We start from the raw sequence: 25,128 nt of genomic DNA, 5'->3' as shown, positions 1-25,128 counted from the left end.
GGAATATGTCTCTATTGTTTTTCACCCCTATTGAGGATTGGAAGGATTCATTTGCCTAATTATTTTGATTGGCCTTTCCTATCTGGAAGGATCATTTCTTTTTTAGTTAAAAAGAAAATACGATCATTCACATAAGCGTTGCCTCTCATTGGTGGTCAGCCATGGGCCCAGTCCCTGCCAGCAATAGGAGGGCTTTGTACCGTGTGTTGTCGCTCGGCGGAGACACGGGAGCGGTCAACGTGGCTCGGCACCTCGGACGTGTGGGCGAGAATTCTCCGTAGCCGTCACTGATGTTGGCGCACGCGTCGTTAGTCCACTCACACCGAGCCACGTCAAATATCCTGATGTGGCACCGCTCTATTGGCGAGACATGGCTTATTATTATTATTATTATTATTGTTCCTAAGAAAAACAACGATTTCTCTTCCCGCTTGCTCTGTACGCACCCCACGGAAAATATAACGATTGGAGAGCAAGAGGGGGTCCCACGTGTTCAGTAGCGGGTGGGTCGTCGGGTTTCGATGAGGCAGGTACAAAAAGTATTCGCCTTCGACCGCGGAGGTCAGACGGCAACCGCCGTTTTCTTTTGACGCACCGTTAACGATGGGTTGCGGTCGACCACCGCGGTACGTTCGGAAACTTCCACTTCGGCGTCAAAATCGAAAACCCTCGGCGGAGGATTCACGAACGTTTGCGCTTTCCCACCCGATTCGGAGGATCTTCAGAGCTCGGGTGCGCATTCTAGGGTTTCTTGATGATGGAGAGCGCCGGTGAAGTCGGTCCGAGGAGGAGGCGGTGGAGCTGGGCCGTGGGGGCGCTGATTGCCGTCCTCCTCGCCACCGCTGCGACCTCCAGGAATTCCCCTAAGAGCCCTCTTTTCGGGATCACCAACAAGCTTTGCCCGTGCACCGTAAGCTTTCCTCTGTGTCCCTTATAACCGTTCTTGATGCCGTTTCTCCTTGGAAATTGATGCGAGACGGAGTCTTGGTGATCCGGACTTACGAATTTGATTAGTTCGATTTTTTGTGTTAAGCAATGAGTCGAAGTGTGAATTATTTTTCTCAGGGTTCGAGGAAGTACACAGGCATCGTGGAAGATTGTTGTTGTGAGTACGAAACCGTGGATGCTCTTAACAAGGAAGTGTTGCATCCCATACTACAGGAGCTTGTCACTACCCCATTCTTTCGATATTTTAGGGTAACTGGCTGGTAGCTTTGATGCACCTTGTGGTTACTGTTTATTCCGTCTTGGTCTCACTTCTTTTACAATTTGCATTTGGGTATGAAGTCACCGAGGGGTTCTTGATTAGAAGTTGATTGATACATGTATGTGGGAGAAACTTGATTTCTGGTATTTTTCGTCGTTGTGTTACATCCGTCGTTCTTAAGAATTGATTGATTCAATAATATGATTTTGAAGTACTCAACCAGATGAAAGAAAAAAAATTGTGAACTTAATTGTACTAGAAAGAGGGAGGTGCTGAATTTTTATCTGAGCTTATCTTCTGTTAAAGAAATATTCTTGATCTTTTTCATTTTATATAGAATTGGTAATGTCTTTATTACCGGTTTATGATTTTTTCATGTCGTTAGGACAATCAAGATAAGTAGATAGTACATGACAAGATAGAGACAAACCCCCTTCCCTTTCTCTATCCCACTTTGCCACCCTTCTCTCTCTCTGTGTGTGTGTCTTTCTCTGTCTCTCTCTCTCTTTCTTTTTTTCCTCACCTCTTTTCTGTGTGTTTGTCTGGATATTTATGAGGATGATGATATTCCAGTATCATTTTAAAGAGAATTCCACTGATAAAGTGAGATAACTAATACACAGAATTGATTCCTTGGAGAGGAAGGGAATGTCCGAAATAGATTATTACAAAGCTGACGTTCAAAAACCATTTCCCTGTCGTCCGAGTCTCTTGTAGGTTTGGGCTAGTCTGGGGCCATGATTCACCATTTTTTGCTCTTTGTATTGGTCTAACTAGAAGGCATGCCCTTCTTAGTCAACATATATCAAACAGGCATGGAAGTGAAACTGTACGTTGTTCAAATTCCTTTTTCTGTGTTTTATTTTTGTATCATCCAAAAATTCTGGTGCTTTCAAGTCAATCATGTCGGTCTTTTAGACATTCACAAGAAGTTATATCGTTCCCGTATCTACAATAAGGTTGGTTGGTTCTTAAGTTGAATATTCTTTTGTTGTGAAAGACAAATAATGCTAGCTATATTAACTGCCAGTTCCGAAGGCAGATCAGCATTGCAAAATTTTTATCTGACATCTTGGCTGATGTTGAATATGTGACACTTTTGGAGCACTGAAGAAAATATTCTTATTTGCTCACCATGGTGCATTCAGACCCAAATGCAATCTTCATTTATGTTTACTGTAATTGATCTTCCACATCACCTATTGCTGTATATATCTTTGAATTTATTTCTTGTTCTTCTCCCCATGTGCTTCATACATTATTGGCATGTGCCATCATCCTAGAACCTAGTAGCATAGATGGAGTTTGATGTCTGCTAATAAGTTTTTACATCTGTTGAGGTTCCCATTACTTTTATATCTTACACTCTTTGGTGTATATAATATTTTCCTGCTAATATCACACGTAACAAATAAAGTGTATATGATGATAGAAGAGCTAGGTCATGATGCCAATTTTCTGGAGATACTGTTTTTTTGTGGCTTTTGTAGTCTGAGTTTTCTGTCTCAGATCATTAGATCTTTTAGAAGGTTAGAAAAGTGTATGCTTTCTTTTATGAATGGCATAATAGACTTTTGCAAGGTTACAATGAGACAGCATAAACACAGTTAAATTTGATTGATGTTGTAATGTTGTTATATTTGTTTTTAGTCTCCTATTTGTCCGGAAAGATCATTTGAAATGATTAAGCACAAATATTTTAGTTGTTGGAGACATAGGCTGTTTTCTTTTGTTGTATTTTATTATTATATTGGCTTGATTGAGATGCCTGCATGAATACTTGTCTTCAGTGCTTGGCATCTTATCCATTTCTCTGTTTGACTATATTGACTCTCATATCAGTTTGCAAGATCATCTCAGATGGCAATATTTTTCCAATACTTGTCAAGCATTGCTGGACAAATTTTCTCAAACATCTGATTCTATTTGAATAAATGATGCAATATGCCAACTAAAAAATGTGTCTTCTTTGTGCTTATTTCAGTTATAATTTTAGCTACATGTAGTTGATCTATATCTTTGCTGTGTCTTGGAAGGTCAAGTTATGGTGCGATTGCCCATTCTGGCCTGATGATGGCATGTGCCGTCTTCGGGATTGCAGTGTCTGTGAGTGTCCAGAAAGCGAGTTTCCAGAACCTTTCAAGAAACCTTTTCATGGACTTTCTGCTGATGATCTAAAATGTCAAGAAGGAAAACCACAGGCTACTGTTGATCGCACACTAGATACTAAAGTTTTCAGAGGGTGGATTGAAGTTGACAATCCATGGACCTATGATGATGAGACTGATAATGGTAGGACAACTAGCATGGTTGATGCCTCGTTTAGTTTCTGAGTGATTCTCGTTGCTGTAGTTTTTGACTGATCATTGATATCTTCATTAATTACTTACATGTTTATTGGTGCAGCTGAGATGACATATGTTAACCTTCAGCTAAATCCTGAACGCTACACTGGCTACGCTGGTCCTTCGGCCAGGCGGATATGGGAAGCCATTTATGCAGAAAATTGCCCAAAAGGTTAGCTCAATGCAGAGTAACTTTCTAAGCTTGATGTAGTTGCATTTTTTTCTGTGTGACCAACTTCTGCTGCACATTATATATGCTTACATGCCTAATTCCTATTAGCTTCATCTGGTTTGTGATGAGTTACCTTTCCTACCTAATAATTTTACCTGACTGTTTTTAGTATATTTGTTCGCAAGTAGTTTCACATGTGAAAGTGAGTCTCTGTTTGAATTCTTACATGGCCTTGATCATCAGTATCATAGTTACATCATACTTCTTGTTTATGATTTTGCAATTGTCATAACTAAGCATTTCATGCTTGCAAGGCTACTATGGCAGTGTAAGCTGTTGATGTTCTTATGGTGCATGCTCATTTTTTCAGATCCATCTGGAGAATTCTGCCAGGAGAAAAGAGTCTTGTACAAGTTGATTTCAGGATTGCATTCCTCCATCTCAATTCACATAGCTTCTGACTATCTTCTTGATGAAACCGACAACTTGGTATTTCAATCTCAGTCATATTTATGTTGGTTTTAGGTATGAACTATTTTATAGTTTTTGGTGACACTTATATATTTTCCTTGATGACTGCAGTGGGGTGAAAATCTTGAGTTGTTGTATGATCGTGTATTAAGACACCCAGAACGTGTGAGAAACTTATACTTCACCTTCCTGTTTGTTCTTCGGGCAGTGACAAAGGTAATTTGCTTGCATGTTGCAGTTTGCTCCCCTCCCTTTTCTAAGAATGCACTAAACACTTTGCAGTTAGTGCCTATAATTTTACTTTAATTTAACATGATTATTGCAGTTTCCTTAAAGGTCTCTTTTCTTTTTTGTTCCTCACTGGATCTAGCCATAATTTTTGTTTGTCATTCTCTCTAAATTTGGATTTAAACATGTCATCTACAGATATAGCAGTTATTAAAAACTAAAAAATATTACCCTGTTTGTACTCTATTATATTTATCAACATGAAATGCTTTGATCTCCACTTCTTTTTTGAAAAATTACAATTGTAATCCATGGTGTGGTATTACAAGACAAGAGTATCCCTTATATGTTCAACAAGGAACAAAGTACAATTCGGAACAAAGTGATTAAAGGATGAATCACCGTTGTAGAATGTCGGAGAGCTTTTTTCCTTAATACCTATATGTTTTATTTACTAATAACGAATTTTCCTTTAAAATTTTGAATGTTTTATTTACTACAAGGTTTGGTACTTTTTTATCCTAGTTTAGATGTAATGATGTATGATTATTTTTCACTAAATTAAACTTTATCTTTTTGCTTTTCATACTCCTACCTATAAGAATACCTTCTTCTTGACTTCTTTTTTCATGTCTACTAGAGTTTGGAACCCATAGTTTTGTCATGGATCAACTTTACCCAAATTGGCGAGAACTACATTGGCACTGTTTGTTTCATTGTTTAAATTTTGTGATACGCAACTGAACTGTGCTTCTGTATGTTGCTAATCTGTTGATATTGGTGCGGGTGCACAAGAGTCTATTTCTGGCATCTATTAGTTTTCTGCTACTTATAAAGTTCACACATTTTAGGCTTCTATGCTTCATTTGTGCATCTATCCAACAGCATTCTTCTTCTTTATGTCTCAAGGCTGCAGATTATCTAGAACAGGCTGAATATAACACAGGCAACATGGAAGAAGACCTTAAAACACAATCATTAGTGAGGCAACTGGTCTACAACCCCCAATTACAAATTGTTTGCCCACTACCATTTGATGAGGCTAAACTATGGCAAGGTGAAAGTGGACCTGAACTAAAGCAACAGATTCAGCGGCAGTTCAGAAACATTAGGTTTAAATCTTAAACCTGATATATCATGACTCTAAAAACTGAAACCGACAAACTTACCGTGTCCATGATCAATTGCAGTGCATTGATGGATTGTGTTGGATGTGAGAAATGCCGCCTTTGGGGAAAGCTTCAGGTTCTTGGTCTCGGCACAGCTTTAAAGATTCTGTTTTCTGTGGATAATGATAACCTCATTAATCAGCAGGTATGCCTTTTTCATATCTATTGGTTATGCACTAGGATAATGCTTATATTCAGTTGTAAGCAAATTTGGGATTAATGTTGGTTTTTTGACTCATCAGTTATGACATAGCAAATAGGATATGAGACATCAAGCTCCAGATTTGTCCCTCTTCATTATCTAAATGTGGCTTGCTTCTGATTTTCCATGCCATTTTTATAAACTATGATTGCAGAGACAAAAATAGGTCAGCTATGTTGTTTGTTACTTTGATGAATGTTAAGGAGTACATGATTATGTGGTTTTCAAAATAAAAAGAAACTTCGGAGTTAGTTCTTTGATGCAAACAGAGGAAAAAAATGTATTCTGGTGCTAAAGCACCAAATTCCATGGAATGGGCAATATTAAACAACTTAAAAGTCTTAATTTGATACAGAATATTATCTTTTTATTAATTTTTTAGTCTTTTTCTTAGGTCTTTTGGATTTAGTATTTTTTGTATAATGATTACTTTTAAGGAATGATTCAAAATGCATAGGCCACATTGATGACAGCTCCTTCTTGTTCTTTCAGCTCCAGCTTCATCGAAATGAAGTTATTGCTTTGGCAAACCTTTTAAATAGGCTTTCGGAATCTGTTAAATTTGTCCATGAGAAGGGGCCATATGTTGAGAGAATCATGGAGAAAAAGATTTCTTCATATACCAGCAAGAGTAGCTAGCGGGCGACAATAACCAAGAATTCTTGTAGTAAGATTTCTTTATCCCCTACTGTCCATACGAAAGATTGCATTGGGCTGGAACTCAATCTTATCTTCACTTTTAAATTGGAGAATGCTTATTATGTTATTTCTATGAATGCTATACATTTAGAGCATTGCAGTGGTAGTGATGCTGAGCACCCTACCAATCAATTCTGAGGTAATATGGGGAGATCAAGGACTTCATGGCATTGAAAGAAACGAAGACGTAAAAATTTTCCATACAAGGCTGAGTGCTAGCATTCAAGACCGAGGCATCTCAACTAAGAACAATATTGCTGCCAAGCTTCAGATGTATTCACCAGCTAAGTTGAAGTGCTTATGCTGCATACAAACTAATTGTTACAAATTACTTGCTGAAATATATCATTTCTATATGTTTCTAAACCTACAAAGAGCAATTCCTGTATAATTGAGATATTGCTGATTGCACACCATACATGATTATTCTTTGCATGATTTTTTTGGGAATTGCCATTTTCTGTTTCAAGTTGGGTTTAGATGAGTAAAAGGGTTTAGTAGTGATGTTTCCACTGCTAAACGTTTACCTTGAGATGATTTGAATAGCTAAATTCAACTTTCATGGTTACAAAAGGAAGTCTTTGATCGGTACCAAATCCAACACACCAATATATAAAGATTTCTCCACAATAGCTAAACTCGATAGCAATCTTAAGTTTCTAAGATTTATCTTGTGATAGCTTCAGACACAAGACTTGCAGGTTTGAGAAGGATCAACCCATGCATTCAAACTTTTACAACCTAAATTGCAAATAAGCAATGAAGTGATGCTACAGCCTGCTCTCTTGGTTAAAAGTAATATTGCTGGACTCCATTCTGGAATTACCCTTCATGTTTGAGTCTAGAGAGCAAGGTGAATGGACCAAGCTCAATCTTATCCTAAAATCATGCTTAGTGTAAGCGTCACTATTTGTCGAACTTTGGTGTCCATATCCTAAAGTCAATTTGCAAAAGGTCTAGCCCAGCCCGTATTGTTGATGTATATATAATTAAGCTTAATTCTGTCAATCACTTGGGTAAGCATGAATATATACTAGGAAAGTTGAAAGGCCACACCCCAGCCTTCCTTTAGTTGAAGTTAAGACAGGTACTGGAATACAATTTCACATTCATACAGATAGGCATACAACCATCACATAACCAAATATTATCCAACTTGTCTTCCTGTTCCATCAGAGCAAAAGATTTCAGATTATCTGAATGTTTCTTATGCTTGTGCTGAGGATGAACAGTATTTGAGCTATATGATTTTGACAGCTTTTTCATGCATGAAACATTGATTAACCATATATAGGTGACAAAAAGTGAGATTGTCAAGGAGTGAAGGGGGGGAAAATGGGCATGGATTCACTCATGCTAATTTTCCAAGACCAGATGCTTGAATGAAGGAGTAGCTAGATGAACAGAGAGGATGGGAAATAGAGTCCATTTTTCTCCATGTATTTGACCTCTCCAGCTGTTCTTGTTTTCAGAGAGAAATGTGGTCAGGTCAGAGTTGTTACTCTTGCAGTCATGAAGGAAGCAAGGAGGAAATGAACTCTTTGTTTGTCTCAAAATGAATGGACTCCCCCCATCGATGAAAGTGCTGTTGCACCGTGGGATGGAAGACAATTAAGTTTCCCAACTTGGTACCTGGACCTGCACTGATGATGCTGACCATTCTCAAACACAGGAAGAGTGTTATATTTATGACCCAGAAGTTGGCTTCCAGGAAACTTAATGGCACACCATGGGAAGTTACAGTTGTCAGACAGCTATCTGTCCATTGCATAGTTGGGATATATGTAATCCAAGTAAAACTGCCCTGCATACAACTCACTTCCTTTATCAAGAAAGATGTTCTTGTTTCAGCTTTTGGTATTCTGCACTGGAAAATAAACTTCATGTGACTGTATGAGGTTGATTTTGCCTTTCTGATATATCCCATTTAATGTCATTTCTGTTGCATTTTGCACGGTCTGTTATGTGTATGTGAATGGCAAAGTCATTCACCAGACAAGTATAGAATAATGATCAATTTCATATTCAGATACTCTGCCAACAAAAGGATAACATTATCACAGGCTTTCTTTTGTGCCAAACAGTCATATTGGTATTGTAGACGATCAAATTATTGGCACTGTTTAGAAACAGGAAGCAGTCTGATTTCATGTGCTCTGCTGGTTGCATGCTGTAGCCTAATAGTGTGATCAACAATATCATTTTATTTGGAGAAATTGGAATCCTTTCTCCAATGTAAATTGCAGAATAGTTCTAATTGAGCCTTGAGGTGAATGCAAAACATGTATGTCATATATCAAGCTATTGAATATTACTAACTTGTCAATTAAGCTTTACCATAAACAGGGCAGTGCATCATCTGTTGGTTCTCGTGAGAAGGTGAGGGTGCAGTCACAAGAAGTATAAGAACCGAAGAGAGTCAAATTACAGAGAGAGGACATGTCACAGTTGTAGGCAGATGTTGCTTTCTGCTCACAGAGGTAAAAGATGCCATTCCCTCCTTATGCCAACAACATCTGGCAGCTCTTTTACTTTCCCTGCCTCATCTTTCACTTTCACATCCCTGTTTGATTCACGTGAGGGTGACATGCAAAGCAATGCAAGGAGACCAGTTGTTTTGACCGGTGTGACACAAAGCTCCACTTGGAAATTCCATTTAAAGCACCATGTCTAGGCCACCATCTGCCTGTCATGTGTTTGTGTATGATCCCTTTGATGTATCAGTGTTCTTGTTCTTTTGGAAGGTGAAATCAGTCATAAATTGTTGGCAAATACATCATGAGAAATCCTTCTAACTATTCTCACTGCATGACATCATAGTTCATTTCAGGGGAGTTCCTCCTCCACATCTTGTGGTGCTGATCATCATCCACTCCCATCTTACATCACTCCAAACAATGTGATGATTAAGACAAGAGGATGAGGTTGAGAACCCAACATTTGTTGCAGGAAAAGGAGATACCATGTCCAAGGAAAGATTCAAGGCACAAAACAAGAACAGGGTGTGCGGTTCTTGTTCTTGAACTGTGAGAGACATACAATTCAAGATGGCAGCATTACTGTGGTGAGATAGCCACTGCATCCAAACACACCTCTGCGACTCGGTGCATTAATGGGTGGAATCAATCAAAGCAAGGCCGGACCGGGCGGTCCGGCCGGGTCCGACAGCAAACCCAAATGGTCCGAAAGACTTCCGACCCCCAGCCCTCACCTGCCTGGCACGTGACCGGAGGGCATCTATCTGGAGGATCTTGCCACCGTCGGTAATCTCACCTCCCATCTTTCCCCACTCTTCTTCCCTCGGTCGCCCCAACTACAAAAACGCCCTCTACTTTCTAGAATTGCATATAGACCCCTGTAGAAGCGGGATTCCTCCTGTCAAGCTTCATGATTCGTGCAAAAATCTGACGCATGATCTTATTGAATGATGAGGTTTTTGGAGCACTTATATGTATTCCTCCAAAACATAAAAACTTAATAGTATAATATTGTAGCTAATTTTGGTTAGAATTGATTCTAAAATCTTTTAAAACATTGCATAAAATCTTCTAAAATTAAGTAATATTTCATGGAACAACGAATAGCATTTTTTTATTTTAAATTTTAAATAATTTTAATCTCATTGGTAACCATGGTTTGCAATGGTTAATCTGAGTTTACTTGGATGCAGAAAGTGGAGATTTATGTACTTGAAGGGATATATATATATTATTTATATTATATATATATAAATAATATCCAAATATATGATAGGATAGTATGTCATAGTAAAATATGAAGAGGCAAACTATGCTATTTCCAAAATTTGGAAGGATGGATATGTAAAATCTGATACCTACATATATATGCAATTTAGTACTTAAAGAAGAATATTGCAATTTGTGAGGGGCATAAAGTAAATAAGGGGGCTCGAATTGGGCGGTGAGTGGAACTCTTGACAGCAACTACACAGAGAGAGAGAGAGAGAGAGAGAGAGAGGAGCGGAGGAAAGCCTCCAAGAAAACGCAAAGCCCGAGAACACCACCTTCCCCCTCTCATTTCTTGATCCTTGTCTCTTGCACATTAGATAATCAAAACCAGAGTAGCCTGGGTGTGGGTGTGTCTTCTGCAGGGCAGGGTGCGGGCTTGAGAGATGCAGCAGCACCTCATGCAGATGCAGCCCATGATGGCAGCCTATGCCTCCCCGAACCAAGTCACCACTGATATCATCCAGCAGGTCGCCCTTTTCACCCGCCCCTCCTTCGGAATCCACTCGTTCAGTTTTGTAATGCAATGAATGTTAATGTAGTCCTTGTTCTTGTTGCTTGTGGCTAGTGTGAGGTTGCATTGGATGAATGGTCTTTTTGGTGTTGTCTTTTGTGTAGGCTGTTGGTTTTCCCTGCTCCCCGTTTCATACTTTTCATGTTGGGGCCGTGGTTCTTCGAGGGTTTGGTGGGAAATGGGTGTCTAGTCTTATTGGTTGTTTGTTTAGGCTCTTGTATTGTATTGTGATTCTTTTGAAAGATGGATCCTTTTTTTAATTTCTTGGCCTGCTTTTGGGAAACAAGTTTGGTGCTTTAATGTTCCACTCAGAAAATGGTATGACTGTTTATGGTAGCTTGGTGAAAAACATCTGTTCTGGTGCATTTTTAAACGGAAATACGTGGTGTTTTGAGCAAAATTTGACCTGAAAGTCGGGTCTTTGATTGTTAACAGGGGAATGGTTCTCTCTTCTTCTAGGTTGCTTGGCTAAGCGTTCTTGTTTTGATGCATCTCAATCTTGGATTGATTTTTAGGCAACCAAGTTTGTGTTCTGCTGGTCCTTTTGAAGACTAGTTTCTTTTTCCTTGCTCAGGCTTTTTGGTGGCAGAATTTGGATGGGTTGCTTTTCTTTTTATTTTCTTTCTTTTGGTGAAATTTTATGCAGGTTTCTTTTTCCTTTTTTTGGTTCATTGGTTGGTCTTTTTGATCTTGTAAATTTTTAAGCTGATTAATGCCATTTGTGTAAGATGGTGTTGAGTTCTTTGTTTGGTTCAGGGGGGCTTGGATTGCTTTATTCGAGGAAAATAGTGTACCATTAGAGCTATGTCTTTGTAAGTTGGGATTTAGTAGTTCGTTGGTGGGCAAGATGGGCTTCCTTCTTTAATTGTATGTGACATGTATGCTTTTGGTTGTTTCACTGTTCAATGGATTCGTGTAGTTTTGTGGGGTTCTTATTTCATGAAGTTTGGTGGTTCATCATGCTATGCTATTTTCTTTTCTTTATTTTCCCATTTCACTTGTCTGTCAACTTGGTTAAGACTTTGTATCAATAAATCTCACTGTCGAGCTTCCATTGATCGTTCAATTTTTTTGTAGATTTATCATTTTGATCCACAATATGCTTGATGGTTTATTAAGTCAAGATCCTCCATTAGAAACATGATTGATAAACTACAATTTTGTCTTCTCCATATCTCTGTTAGCGCTATGTAAGCTGAAGTATTTGTTTGCTAGGGTTACAATCCAGCTTCTTGTTCTCTAGTTGTCTATTAACTTCAATTTTGATGATCGTCTAGTTGCCTTTTAGCCTGTTGTAAATATCTCATAAATATTATAGATTTTTTATATCATCACCCTTTTGATCTACTAGAGTAAGTTGGAGACATGGTGTGGCAATGTAGTGTCAAAGATCTTGTTCTGATAGTTACATATTCCTTGTTTGATGTCTGCTTTGTATGTGAAGCATAAATTCTATTATACTTTTTCTTATGTTAGGGATGACAATGAGGCTGGTGACTAAGATGTCGACTAAAACTGGTTACTTGATACATCATTTAAATCTTAAAGAAAACATCTTATATAATAATTAGTCTTATCATTATACCATAATAGAATATTTAACTTTTATGGTTAATTATATATATATATATATATATATATATACTTACATTCAATTATCATGAGCTAATGGATCAACTTGCTATTCATACATATTGTTGAAATGCAAATACATAAATATTGAAGTTGACATGTTGCCTCTCTTCTTCCATGTTAACATGGAGGAACTCAATCAACTTGGCACCTATGTCTTGAACTTATCATAGCTATCCATCAACAAACTGTGACCTGTAGTTATAGTAAAATGAACAATAAATTATATCATATATATAAATCATGTAGGTGTATATATCTTGCATGAAAAGTAAAATGTAAGATGCACTCCATGACCCATGCATTAGGCTGTCGTCTCAGACATATGTATGTATGTATGTATGTATGTATGTATACATATATATATATATATATATGTATACATATATATATATATATATATATATATATATATATATATATACATAATCATACTAAATGATCACCTAAATTATCTTAAATGCATGAATGTACTTACCTTAATTGTCAATGATCTATTAGTTAATTCAGCTAACTCAACAACCTCTATTTACTAATTCCTCACAGCCTATGTTTTTCATAGCTTTTGAGAGATAATATTTGGTTAAATAGAAAAATAAGGGCCATTACCTTCATATTAGATTGGAACTTATGAAACCTCTTATAAATAAGTGGGGCTATGGGCCCAATTCCTTTAATCTTGGTTTTGCTTTTGAGCTTAATTATCAACCTAGCTAGTTCCTTATCATATTTGGCTTGAATTTTTGTAATATTTTTCTTCTACGTCCTTTCACTAATTATAATAGTCTTTCTCACTTAGCTGTCTTGGTCAATATTACCCTTGACAGAGTCCACCGACAGTAAGAACATTGAATTGTACAGATTTTTATTGAATTTGTGGAATGAATTTCATCTAAATCTTGACTTGCTATTTGCCTTTTTATACTGCAGTATTTGGATGAGAATAAGCAGTTGATTTTGGCTATTCTGGACAATCAAAATGCAGGAAAAGCTGATGAATGTGCTGAGTAAGTCCATTATCTGATGAATATGCAACATCAATGATTATCGTGATATGTTTTAGTAGATATATGTGATTCAGGTTGATACTTACATCCCATGATATGCCAATAGGTAGAGATGTGCATGCCATTGGAAAGGAAATATTATGAAATAGACTTGTATTATCAATAGTATTTTTTATGTTCCGTTTTGTGCTTAACTACTTTTTCCACATGACAATGTGGATACATTTAAATTTCTATGAACTTATGGTTCATTGACAATAGATAAAATGAAGTAACACTTTGCTACTATTATGCTTTCTCACTATTTAGTTAAGAAAATAAGCAGACTTGCAGCATTTTATGTATGGATATTAATTAAGCAGACTTGCATACTGAACAGTATACAAGTGAAGGACAAATATTACTTTTGAGATGGCCAAAATAAGATAAAAAACTGCTTCTGCTTTGTGAGATGAAAGATCAAATTTTTTTCCTGTAACATTATCAGGTTCAACTAACACCTCAGGGCATGTACTAAGAATCAGTACCATGTATTACAATTTCTTGGTCCCTTTCAATCCTTTAATTATTTTCTCTATAGTTGGATAGTCATGCTTCTATCAGATCCAATATATTGGTTTAATGCATGGTGAATACTGTGTGTGTTTACTTTTCTTGTAGTGTGTGCAAATTATACTCCTTTCTGTTATATTGCATTTATATTCCTGTATATAGAATGGTTTTAAACCTTGATATACACAATGGTCTCTATGATGTACTAACAGAGGATAAAGTGGAGTACAATTTGGAATTATTTGGACTGCATTTGACATTAGGGAATGGGAGAAGTGGAAGTACCGGGATTACTTAAATATAGAAGCTTAGATTTTTTTCAAAATTCTCATGAAATATGCAGGAAGTTGATGGTGATCATTTATGGTTAAGTGATATTCCTTGTGTTTTGAAAATAAATCTTATTTGCACATATGTAAATCATATTTTATGCTCCATTTCTATTACAGGAATCAAGCTAAGCTTCAGAGGAATCTCATGTACCTTGCTGCCATTGCAGATAGTCAACAAGTTCCGACCCTTGCTCAGGTGTGCATCATTTCCAACACTTTATTCCCGAAATCTTCTTTCCAACTCATCGTGTATACATGAAAATAACAACCATGAGAATTCTGATGAGATTGTTGGTTTTGTATTCAACTGGTTAATGTGCATTAGGATCATCCCTGAGTTTTTCATTTGCAGAATGATTTTCTACCATATACTTTCTCAATTCTTGAATAAACCATTTCTTGAACCACAAAATTTGATAGATATAGTCCAATTTGGCTAACAATTCATATTTAGTTTTTGATGTGATCTGGTTCACTTTTGATCCTCATGTTTCTTTTAAAGAAAGCAACTCGGTTGGTGGTATTATTTAAAACCATTAATTTGTCGAATTGAATAGTTCTCTTCCCCTATACTTTGCAGTTTCCATTTATATATGTCAAGCACTATGTATAATCACAGGTTCAGCAATTGTTAAGTTCCACATGTGCTGCTTATACCAAATTGTGTCATGCCTATGCTCCTGAACATGTCTATGCAGATCTGTACTGTTATACATGGAAACACCATTTTATGTTGGTACGATATGAATGTACTGTCCTCAGTTATCTAACCATACGAATGTACTGTTTGTATTATTATTCCCAGATGGTTTTTTTTTCGAGTGTTTTTTAGTTCAAACTTACTAAATTACCTAATAACTTACTGGCCTTTCATTTAATTTAAATTATATTTTTGTAAACTGTTATTTTTTTTAGAGGAAGGTCCATGTTAGATTTAAAATAGAACATTGTAAACTTTTTTTTAGTATAAACTTGCAATAAATAGAGGTTCCACTTCCATCACAATGAAATTCAAAGGCCACTTAGATTTGGTATGGTTCACTGGACAATGTATCTCTGTCCTACATGGGTTTTCCTTCCTGGTAGATCAATTAAACACGAGACATGAGACTAAGCAGCCAAAGAGTAGTCAGGCTTTAGTTTGTTAAGGGCGCAACTGTAGTAGTTCCATGATTTCTTTGTTTTGAAGTGCAAAATGAAAGAGATTCATTAATATAAGACCTTTATTCAGAAAGCATCCGGAAAAGGAAGTTATGAAAATCATGATCTGGTCTAGGAAGACATGTTCTTTTTGTTTTTGGGTGCTAAACATCATCTTTCATCTTAGTGTGATCTATATGAAGACAAGTTGGGTTATGCATCTAAATGAGCAAAGTGCAATATGATGGAAGGTTATATAAAAGAAGAATATTAAGTTCCCCACTTTATCATGTTTGAATGAACTCCCACTATTGACTGTGGAACAGGTGAGGCCACTTTCAAACAGGCTAGACATCCGACCAAGAAAGTCAAATATTTTTTGTCATGTAAATTTTCAACTTTTTTTTCCTTACCTTGTTTTTTTTTTAATGTTGCTTCAAAGCCATATATCACGTAAACACTGTGGGCTCTTCTGTGGAGAGAAATAGATAAGTGGATAAACATTTTAGTTGATGGGAAGATCTACTTCTGACACCAAATATTCAAAATGGCTGCTAGTATATCTTTGTCAAATGCAAAAGTAAGAACTCTAAAAGTAAAATAAGTTAGCAATGGTCTAAATTATAATTTCCTGCACAAGTCCTTCACAAGGGTGAATCTTTTGGAAAGTCTTTTTCACCTTCTAAATTATAAGCTACGTGGCATTTCCAAATGTCAGGTTAAGATGATGAAAACCATTTTGGAACTTTGTGAAGACAACTTCACGAAGCTCCTGATTTTAGATCAGTGCAATTTTCATGCCTCATCATATTTATTTACCATCAGCAGTTTCCACCCAATACCGTCATGCAATCAGGCCCTCGTTATATCCCACACCAGCAAGCACAGCCCATGACTCCTCAGTCCCTTCTGGCTGCTCGATCCTCCATGCTGTATGCCCAGTCACCGATGTCGACCTTGCAGCAGCAGCAGCAAGCAGCACTGCACGGTCAGCTTGGAGTGGGCTCCGGAGGGAACAGCGGATTCAACGTGCTCCATGGTGAGGCCAGCATCGGAGGTAATGGGATGCTGGCAGCTGGAGTATTCTCCGACTTTGGCCGCAGCAACTTGGTGAAGCAAGAAGCTGGGAATGCATCATCCGCAGAAGGACGTGGAGGCAATCCAGGAAGGCAAAGTGGAGATGGCGCAGAGCCTCTGTACTCAAAGGGCTCAGAAGAGGAAGCAAACCAGTGAGTAGCCGTGCTAGTGTCAATCAACAACTTCAGGTTGGTACAAGGCTTCGGATGACCTGAAAATCTTCATGTTGGAACCTCCAAGTAAACATCGAGTTATGAATGCTGTAGTGGTGGGTATTGATTCTGATGAGGTGCACTCCCATCAGATTTTTCTGTTTGTCCAGTTTGAGGAAAGATTAGTAGGGTAAGCAGGTTGTAGGTGTTTTGCTTAAAGACTTTGTACTGATACCACTGTTGTGCTTGTAGGTTAAGAGTATTTATTCTCTGTGTTGTGCTTTCGGCTATTCGGCATCTTAGTTTGGTTTTAATTCAAGTGTTTGTGACTGGAATGAGGTTGTTATTGTTTTTGTCGGGGTGAAGATCTTGCATTTTGATTATGTGATGAAACAGGTCATTTCATCTCTCATGAAGAGCGGATGAAAAGTCTGGCTCCTATAGTTCACATGAATATGGGTAGTGTTCATAAAGCATGAAAAGATCTGCAAAAGATCAGAAGATAAACTCATCAGAAACTTGAACATTTATGCTGCAACATTTCTTGATTGAGCTCAGCAGATAAATGGGTGACTAATTAGACAAAGTCAAGGAAACACTCAGCAAATGGTATCATTTAAAGATTCAAAGAGTTGAAGCTTTGTGAACTCAGAATTCATGGTTCTCATAAATTATCATAACCAGAAAGACAGTAGCAAGTCAAACAAAATCACATCATGTGTACACGTTAGAGAATTTACAGCACCAGATATCAGTAAGCAAAAACAAACCGTCGACTCAGTTGCAAGGCTAAAGTTACGCTTAGAAGCATGTAAACGCACATTTCACATCTGCACAGTGACTCCGGCACTTGCCCGATTTGTTGCAACTGCAAGAGACTTGGATTTGAGCCCTTCTTTGCCCTTTATGTTCTCCGGACTGTTCTGCAACTTTTTTGTGGCTTCCCTGTTGGTACCCAGACTGTGACGATGAAACCGTCCACATCCTCCATTGCAGTTATCCTCTTCGGTTGTCTTAGCGTCACCATAGCTTTTTCTTCGAGTGAGATTAGGTGATTTTGCACGAGTAGGAGGTACCTTTTGTACAAAAAGAAGATTGGCCTAACTAATGCAGAAGCAAGCACGTATAAGTAATAATTTAAGCATAAGAGAGCAATCAATTGGAAGGGACTTCAGCCACCGGCCAGGCAACAAAAATGGTTGGATGAGAAGTTGAGGACCTTGGAATACAATGCTTTATGCATGATGAAAGAAGAAGAGATGCACTAAAAGTTTTACTTGGAGAATATATTGAGTAGCAATCACCACATTCAACTACCTTTTCTTTTAAGTTAGGACCTACAAATTTTCCCCTTCTTGTTGCGTCCGTATCTTGGAATCACTACAATATAAGATAATTATTTGCAACTAAAAACAGCATAAGAACCATCTAAAAGAAAGTATGTTCACTAAAGAGATGACTACAAGAAAGATTCATTTTGCTAGGAACTTTACGTGAAACATCTAATTCTTGTAAATTGAATGAATAACTTGAAAAAAATTTTAACACAAGTTAATCCGCAAGGAAACATTCTTCTCAACTATAGTTGTTTTTTCTATGTGCATGTGTAATTATGCTTAAATGGTAAATCTAAGGCAGCAAAGCATATAACTTGTTCATCATTTGCAAGACATGCATCATTGAGTATGAAACTTTAAGTAATTAATAAAGCACTCCTGACACACGTTATTTATAATAAATACACAAAACAACTGCTTAGTTCCGCTCAGATAAAATGTTATGTCTCATAAGCAATGAAATTAACCTGAACAATATAAAATTGCAAAAAATATTTGCTGAACTTCAGTCACTAGCAAAATGAAAATTTTCATTGAAACACTTAGCATCTGAGTACCATCCATGCCTTTTACCAATTTTGGTTTACTAGAAAAGTTGAATTACAAGTGCATTAAGTGCAAACTTAGGGTAAATACCTTCTTTAGTTCAATCTTAGGCGGAGGACCCTCACGGTAGAAGCTAGGCATTGGGTTTGCTTTAAAGATCAAGCTCTTCCTTAGTTTTCTCAGAGCTGCCTCTTGCTCTTCCTAGAAAACGTAGGAAGTTTAAATTTTAGCAGAAACCAAACCAGGCATTTTCCATAAGCCTTTTTTTAGACTAGGAGTTATTCACAAAAATGTCTTGAAGGAGAATCATTTTAAATTCACAAACCTATGAAAAATATTCTGGTTCTAACACAAGTATAAGACGACATACATATGCTTTTCTAAAAATAATCTTCCATAAAACAAAGATAAAATTCATGAGTAGGTGGGGGATTCAAACAAAATCAATTTACTATGATATGAAGAACGGACAACATGAAAAAGTTCTAGCAGTTATAATAGTCAAGATTTTATTTGGATAAACCTCTTAATTTAAAATTAAATATTTTCTTTCTCAAAACTTCGAAAAGTGTTCCACATCAACTTTGCCTCTTTGCTCTGGTCCACTAAGCCCCTACACATGTTATGAAGCCTCATCAAGTTGACTTTCCCAGAACAACCTATTTAATCTAAAAGCATACTCCGCTAGTATGGCTGTCAACTGCCTCAACACTGATACAGCTTATCCAAATTTACATATTGTGGGAATCACCATCATTAAAAATTGATAGACACTAGTCAAAATGTCACAAAAGCAGTTCCAATATGAACATACTAATGTGTTTTTTTTCTCAAGGTGAATTATATTATTCAACAATGTCACTGATTTTTTCTTGACAATCTAAGACAAATAAGAGAATCACCAAGCATTATTTTCGGGGCATGGATATATGATGGGTTTACATTTTTGTTTTATTCACATTAAGCATATTGCATTTTAATAACATGACTGATTGGAAATAGATGCATGAATCAGTTACGTGGCTTGTAAGGATTATAAACTAATGTTACTGTATCAGGCATCAAGCATAAGCCAAAAGTTGAGCAACCACGAAAATAAAATTTACGAGGACTGGTTGTGTATCATTGAGTCATTGACTTCATCTCACTACAAAAAACTTGTGATAAATCAATTACTCAAGTGCCAAGCAGGTGAGCTACGGTCGAGCCATGCTGCAAAGATATTTGCTCAATGATATAGATGTTCTGCTTCAAAAACAGAATATAGGGTACATATGCAGAATAAAAATGTGGGTTTTATTTTGCGATGAAGAGAAGGAGAGGTCAAAGAAATCATTTGTATAGTTAATAGCAGTGGCAACAAGTTCTGTAGATCAGAGAAATAGATTCTAGTTCTTTACAGTAAGTATCTAATTTTGAATTGTACAAGTGATCAATTAGCATGCTTCTTGGAGCATCATGCAAGACTTGTCAAGTTAATACTGGAGAAAGTTTAAACAAGTTTATTTATCATTTTCATATAGTTAGGACCTTCTCATAACTCATCTGTATGGTTTATAGGAAAGGCTAATTTTGTATATCAGAAACGTAAATATTGGTTCTTACAGGAATATCTAATAATTTCCTATAATTTTATGAAAATTTGCACAAGTGATCAACTAGTATGTTTATAGAAGTATTACATTAGACTTCTTATACTACTGGCAGAGGAAATCAAATGACTCTAAATAATAATTTGTGAAAAATATGAACTGTAATGCCCAAACTACGTGAGGTGTTCGCAAAACATAAAATAAATGTATAATAATGAGCTGACAACCACAAAATGATGATGGCATTAATAACAGAGCGTGGCTGATGAGCTCTAAACATGATCTTTCGCCAATACAAAAATGTGAAAAAGCAGCTGGCATTGCTGCAGACAACCATTAGCGCAAAGTGTTTGTATAATGCTGCAAAGTCCAATTATAGAAGACATTGCAATGTACTTATGCCAATCCTGGAATGCAAAAGACCGAAATGCAGTCAATGGAAACAGGGGGATAGAATATAAAGAAACCACAGCACGGTACTCTTGTGAAAAATACAAGTAATGTAAATCGGTTTTTTTGAAAAAAGAAAAGAAAAGAAAAGGGAATCTGCACAACCACAACAAGAACATTATAATTAGCCTGAAATATTACAATGGTATATGGGATAATCCCCAATAACAAAGCGTTGTATCAACTAAAATCCAGCTTTAGTATTTATTTCATAATTATTTTTTAGTTTGTAATAATTAATGCTCTGTTTTTACATATCCAAGTAAATCCATGTTAAACATATTCTGAGATGGACATGATACCACAAAGATTAACTTGTCCTGTACCATTACTGAGGAGATCGATAGAAGCCAGAAACATACCCTTAGTCTAGCTTCAGACTGGATTTTCTCAGCTTCCAGAGCCTGGTGCTTCTGTTCTAATTTAAAGTAGAACTAAGCACAAGAGAAAAAGAAGGGATTAAATTCAGCAGATTAAGATGTTGACAAATTGCATTTGACAGACAGAGATAATACCTCCTTCCGCTTTTCTGCACGCTCACTGCATCGGAAAGCAGGGGCAGTAGCAGTTGCCACAGTTGTCCCGCCTTTGAAAGTTCTTATGGATAGTGCAGTACTATGAAATAGTTAAGGATAATCTAACATGGGACCATATGAAGATAGACATAATAAGAAATAAAAGTAGATGAAGGATACGAAGCAACAGAGTAAGAATCCTCGTTATCCAGGGGCATTGAGTTATCAGGTTGCAAAGGCATCCTAGATGTGAGAGGCGAGTTATACTGCGATACATTTCAAACCACCATGAATATTTCCTAGATACACCAATCTTCAGGTTGTCCAAAGTACACCTCAAACAGAAAATAAAATTCTCTCAAGCACACTCACCAATTATTAAAAAATAGATATCATATTTGCGATCCTTCTAAAATCATTCAAAGGTTTATGCAATGTGCACCATGAAAAGTTCTTTTCTTTTTAAACGTTTCAAACCAACGATTGCGAGTAGATAAAAATACAAGGCTTCCAAAAGATAAAAAGGAATTCATCAGAGCAAAATCAAGGTGCAACATGTCATCAACAGGATCAGACCATAGAAGCCAGATAGAACATGCCAAATATATAAAACCATCTTGTGAACTGCTTAGTAGGGAACAAACCACAAATAAGATGTATGCAAATTCCATGAATTTCAAACGAGCAGGCATTAAATCTTAAAAAAATCATTTTTTTTCATATAATTCATCAAGATGATGATTTACTGAATCGTTTTCTTTTCACTTTCATGCCTCGGAACTCCATAAAATTTAGCATTTTCTTCTTCTATAATAGTTCATCTGACAAAAAAGATCAGACCAATCAGAGGATCTGATTATTAAAGAAAAATCTTCGTAGAACAAGAAATAAACATCAGCAATGGAGGACAGCATTTACGCAAATAAAGCTCCTGAGGGTTATGACGCAACACATGATCACAAACTAATTGAAACTGCGAGAAAGAGACAAACATAGGAAAGAATCAAGCGTAAGTGACGACGCATTCATCCATTCTCTTGAGATAGAAGCAATGCGCAAACTGCTCACCCTATTAGACCCAAAAAGGAGCACTTCTTTAATGAGGGCACGAACAACAGAATACCAAAGCCAGAGAAGTGGAAGGAAAAGAAAACATTATCTTCAACCATTTAAATCAGCACCCAAAAAATGCATCAAAACCATTTGGCGCGGAAGCAGAAACCGCATTAGCCCACGATCTCAAAATGCCGATCCTGCAAAGATCAGAAAAGGCTCAATAGAGTAGAAATTAGATAAAATCCCAACAACAAACGCGAGATCCTAAGCGTTAGCTGATCATCCTCTGTGTTTGGACCCCTCAAGCATTCGATTCAGAACAAGAAAAAAGTCAAACCCCAAACGAGAAAAAAGGAAAGGAAAGGAAACATTGCCTTGGACTCTCGCGTTCGTTAGGTCGTCCTGATCCTTCCCCTTCCTCCTCCGTCTCCGCCCTCGTCTCCTCTCAGGAGGGGCGGGGGACGCCGAGCTCTGTGAACTTATTTATCGCGGCCTTAATTCATGACGCCGTCAGCTAACGGCGACGCGATCCAAATCTCGCGAGTCGTTGCGTTCGAGTCGTTCGCAGGTAACGCGGGCCCCTCGTCATGTCGGGGATGGTAAGGTTACCTGCACGGGGCGTCGGTGATGGGACCCCCGTATAGTCCGCCAAAAAACCGGACACACTCAACAATGCTTTCCCACGCCTTTATGCCAACCCAGAAATCAACCTTCACTACTATTGGACAACAGAATGGGCCACCGTATGCTTTGCTGTCATTTCCGATCAAAATTATGGGTACAAAACTCGTAGCAGTTTTAATGTACGTTACCTCCTGTTCTAACGTTACATAGAAACCGTTATAATCTGTTGCATTAATGCGTTTGTAACAATCATCCATCATATTAATACAGTATCGACTTCGGGCTTTGATTCACTTGAGAATAATTGTGTCACATTTTGTGTCATCATTACATCTTTCTTTTAAGTTATAATGATAGGTTTTTACAGTGAGTATATGAAGGGGAAAATATTGTAAATGTATATCATCACAATTTTAGAGGTGACATTCATGTCTCATGTTCCTTTGACCCAAAAGAAAGATGTCATGATCATTATCCTCTCTCTCTCTCTCTCTCTCTCTCTCTCTCTCTCTTTATAGTATGCTACTTTTAGGGTGGAGAAAAGTGTTGTTGGGGTGCAAGAGAAATATCATGTCGGGTGTGGAGGGAGAGATCGTTACGTTTAATTGGATGAGGTCTTGTTAGGGTGCATGAGGAGATTATGATGTCCATGTCAGAAGGGACAACATTAGGTTGATATGGATTTCCCTATATAATTCTTTTTTTATTTTTCTCATTTACCAATAGTTTAGACAAATTAAGATCGGATTAGGATGTCATGTACATTGTTTAGGTGCGTTAATGATATGCTACCAAGCATGATCCATGCACGTAGGTTTGTCATCCATTGGCACTGAGTCCCTTTGAGATTTGTGCAAGGCCGATAGGGTTAAGTTTTTGTTTGAGTAAAAATATATATTATTTAGTTATTCTAATAAAAAAAAATTATTATTTAATTATTGTGAAAGGTATCAACTTAGCTTATTATTTTAAATATTATTCGAATTATTTTAAATTAATTATGGTCAAAGGTGATTATTTTAAGTTTTTATGGGAAGTTTTATGCTGATACTAAATAAAACTTTATGATTTTAGATGGAAAGTTTGCTTTTAGAGACATTGACTAATCTTTTACACACTATCCCCTTTTAAATTATTATCAACCAAAACACATTGTTAACATGAAAGCTGAATTTTATGACTTTTACAAATCAAATTTTTTTATGCTTTATGTAACTAAATATTTTAATTTTTGAACTATTAATCCCAGTAACTCTCAGAATTCAGCATTCCATATTCCTATATCATTAAAAAAAAGCATTTTTTTTATTCTATTCCTGGTTTAAATAATCCTAATTATTAACATATTTTAACCATTAGAATATCTCCTCAGGGACAACTCTTCAGCCCAACAATGTTTTATATGGGCTGGGCTGGGCTTTTTCCATAGTTGGGCTTGGGCTGCAATGTTCATGATGGAAGTTGAAGAACATATACATGGCAGCATAAACTATTTCATTATGTTCATTACATCAGGTTTGAATTCAATAAAATTCATTAGTCTATTTCCCTCTTTGTTGCCAGATTTATTCATTTAAATACAAAATAAAAATTTTGATTCAAGAGAAAAATAAATCAAATAAGTATAATAATTCATCAAATTATTTGTTGATGTGAGAAGGGGATTGTCATTGCTAACTTCACCAACAACTCGAAAGCTTAGTTAAAAGCATTCATTAAATTTTGTTGTGATCTTGGTCGATTCATTGATCACATCAATGTTTTTATGACTCAAATGAGCAACAAAGATGTACCATAGAATCAAGTAACAAGATTGCTTGCATCACCCTGAAATGTTCTTGCTTGGTGAACAATTTGAGGCCTAACATAGCCACATAATTTGACTCTCTAGATTAGATTTCGGTGGAATCACTTGCAGTGTCCACAAAGTCATCATTACTATAAGGTCAAAAAGGCATGTAGATTTGTCATCTTCTCATTTGTTATTCATGGAGGCTAGTTTATGCCCATCATAATCTTACGAAAGACCACAATAATAGATCAAGACAACTCAATTATTATATGTGAAGCATCCAGTTGATGGAGGTTTCTTAGAGCTAAGTAAAGAATTTGTGATAAGAATCAAACTTAGTTTAATCTAACCCTCTTTCTTCCACCTGAGAACTTCCTAGGTAGGGTTCTTGTCAATAGATTGTAGTTAGGAGAAGGCCAACTTTTGTCACATTCATTATTATCTCCATTAAAAACTATATATTTTTCCTTGCACACTTGTCATAGTTTAGGGCAAAGAGGATGAACATGCTTGCTTACAACCCCAAAAAGCAAAAGGTTGTCAGGTTGGCTTGCTAGTAATTATGTTCTTT

General features: G+C 36.8%; 3 protein-coding genes across 11 annotated transcripts; 2 read left to right on the top strand and 1 right to left on the bottom strand.

The window, feature by feature from the left end:
- The first annotated feature begins 627 nt into the window (after nt 1-627).
- LOC135622911 (endoplasmic reticulum oxidoreductin-1-like) lies at nt 628-6,931 on the top strand. Its single transcript, XM_065125244.1, has 10 exons — nt 628-910; nt 1,066-1,197; nt 3,244-3,499; nt 3,614-3,724; nt 4,095-4,213; nt 4,307-4,411; nt 5,333-5,535; nt 5,614-5,737; nt 6,287-6,461; nt 6,585-6,931. Exons 1-9 carry the CDS (start codon nt 755-757, stop codon nt 6,431-6,433), a joined length of 1,353 nt encoding a protein of 450 aa, XP_064981316.1. The 5' UTR covers nt 628-754; the 3' UTR covers nt 6,434-6,461; nt 6,585-6,931.
- A 3,522-nt stretch (nt 6,932-10,453) lies between these two features.
- On the top strand, nt 10,454-16,983 carry LOC135623033 (GRF-interacting factor 1-like). 2 transcript variants are annotated; one of them, XM_065125508.1, is made up of 4 exons: nt 10,454-10,709; nt 13,316-13,392; nt 14,394-14,472; nt 16,242-16,983. In XM_065125508.1, the coding sequence occupies exons 1-4, from the start codon at nt 10,626-10,628 to the stop codon at nt 16,647-16,649; spliced, it is 648 nt and encodes a 215-aa protein (XP_064981580.1). In that variant the 5' UTR covers nt 10,454-10,625; the 3' UTR covers nt 16,650-16,983. The 2 variants fall into 2 exon arrangements, with proteins under 2 accessions (XP_064981580.1, XP_064981581.1); XM_065125509.1 differs by having other exon boundaries at nt 10,458-10,709; nt 16,245-16,983.
- A 283-nt stretch (nt 16,984-17,266) lies between these two features.
- Nucleotides 17,267-22,651, bottom strand: LOC103997579 (protein WVD2-like 3). 8 transcript variants are annotated; one of them, XM_065127403.1, is made up of 7 exons: nt 22,516-22,639; nt 22,154-22,338; nt 21,266-21,420; nt 21,086-21,185; nt 20,933-21,004; nt 18,619-18,729; nt 17,267-17,745 (listed from the first exon to the last, which is right to left on the bottom strand). In XM_065127403.1, exons 3-7 carry the CDS (start codon nt 21,325-21,327, stop codon nt 17,470-17,472), a joined length of 621 nt encoding a protein of 206 aa, XP_064983475.1. In that variant the 5' UTR covers nt 21,328-21,420; nt 22,154-22,338; nt 22,516-22,639; the 3' UTR covers nt 17,267-17,469. The 8 variants fall into 8 exon arrangements, with proteins under 8 accessions (XP_064983475.1, XP_064983474.1, XP_064983476.1 ...); XM_065127402.1 differs by having other exon boundaries at nt 21,266-21,351; XM_065127404.1 differs by having other exon boundaries at nt 17,267-17,721; nt 21,266-21,351.
- Between the last annotated feature and the right edge of the window lie 2,477 nt (nt 22,652-25,128).

The sequence above is a fragment of the Musa acuminata genome, chromosome BXJ2-9, assembly GCF_036884655.1.
Source record: "Musa acuminata AAA Group cultivar baxijiao chromosome BXJ2-9, Cavendish_Baxijiao_AAA, whole genome shotgun sequence".
Lineage (NCBI taxonomy): Eukaryota > Viridiplantae > Streptophyta > Magnoliopsida > Zingiberales > Musaceae > Musa > Musa acuminata.
Note: the sequence above shows the minus strand (reverse complement) of the source record. Positions and strands in the feature narration are given on the sequence as shown.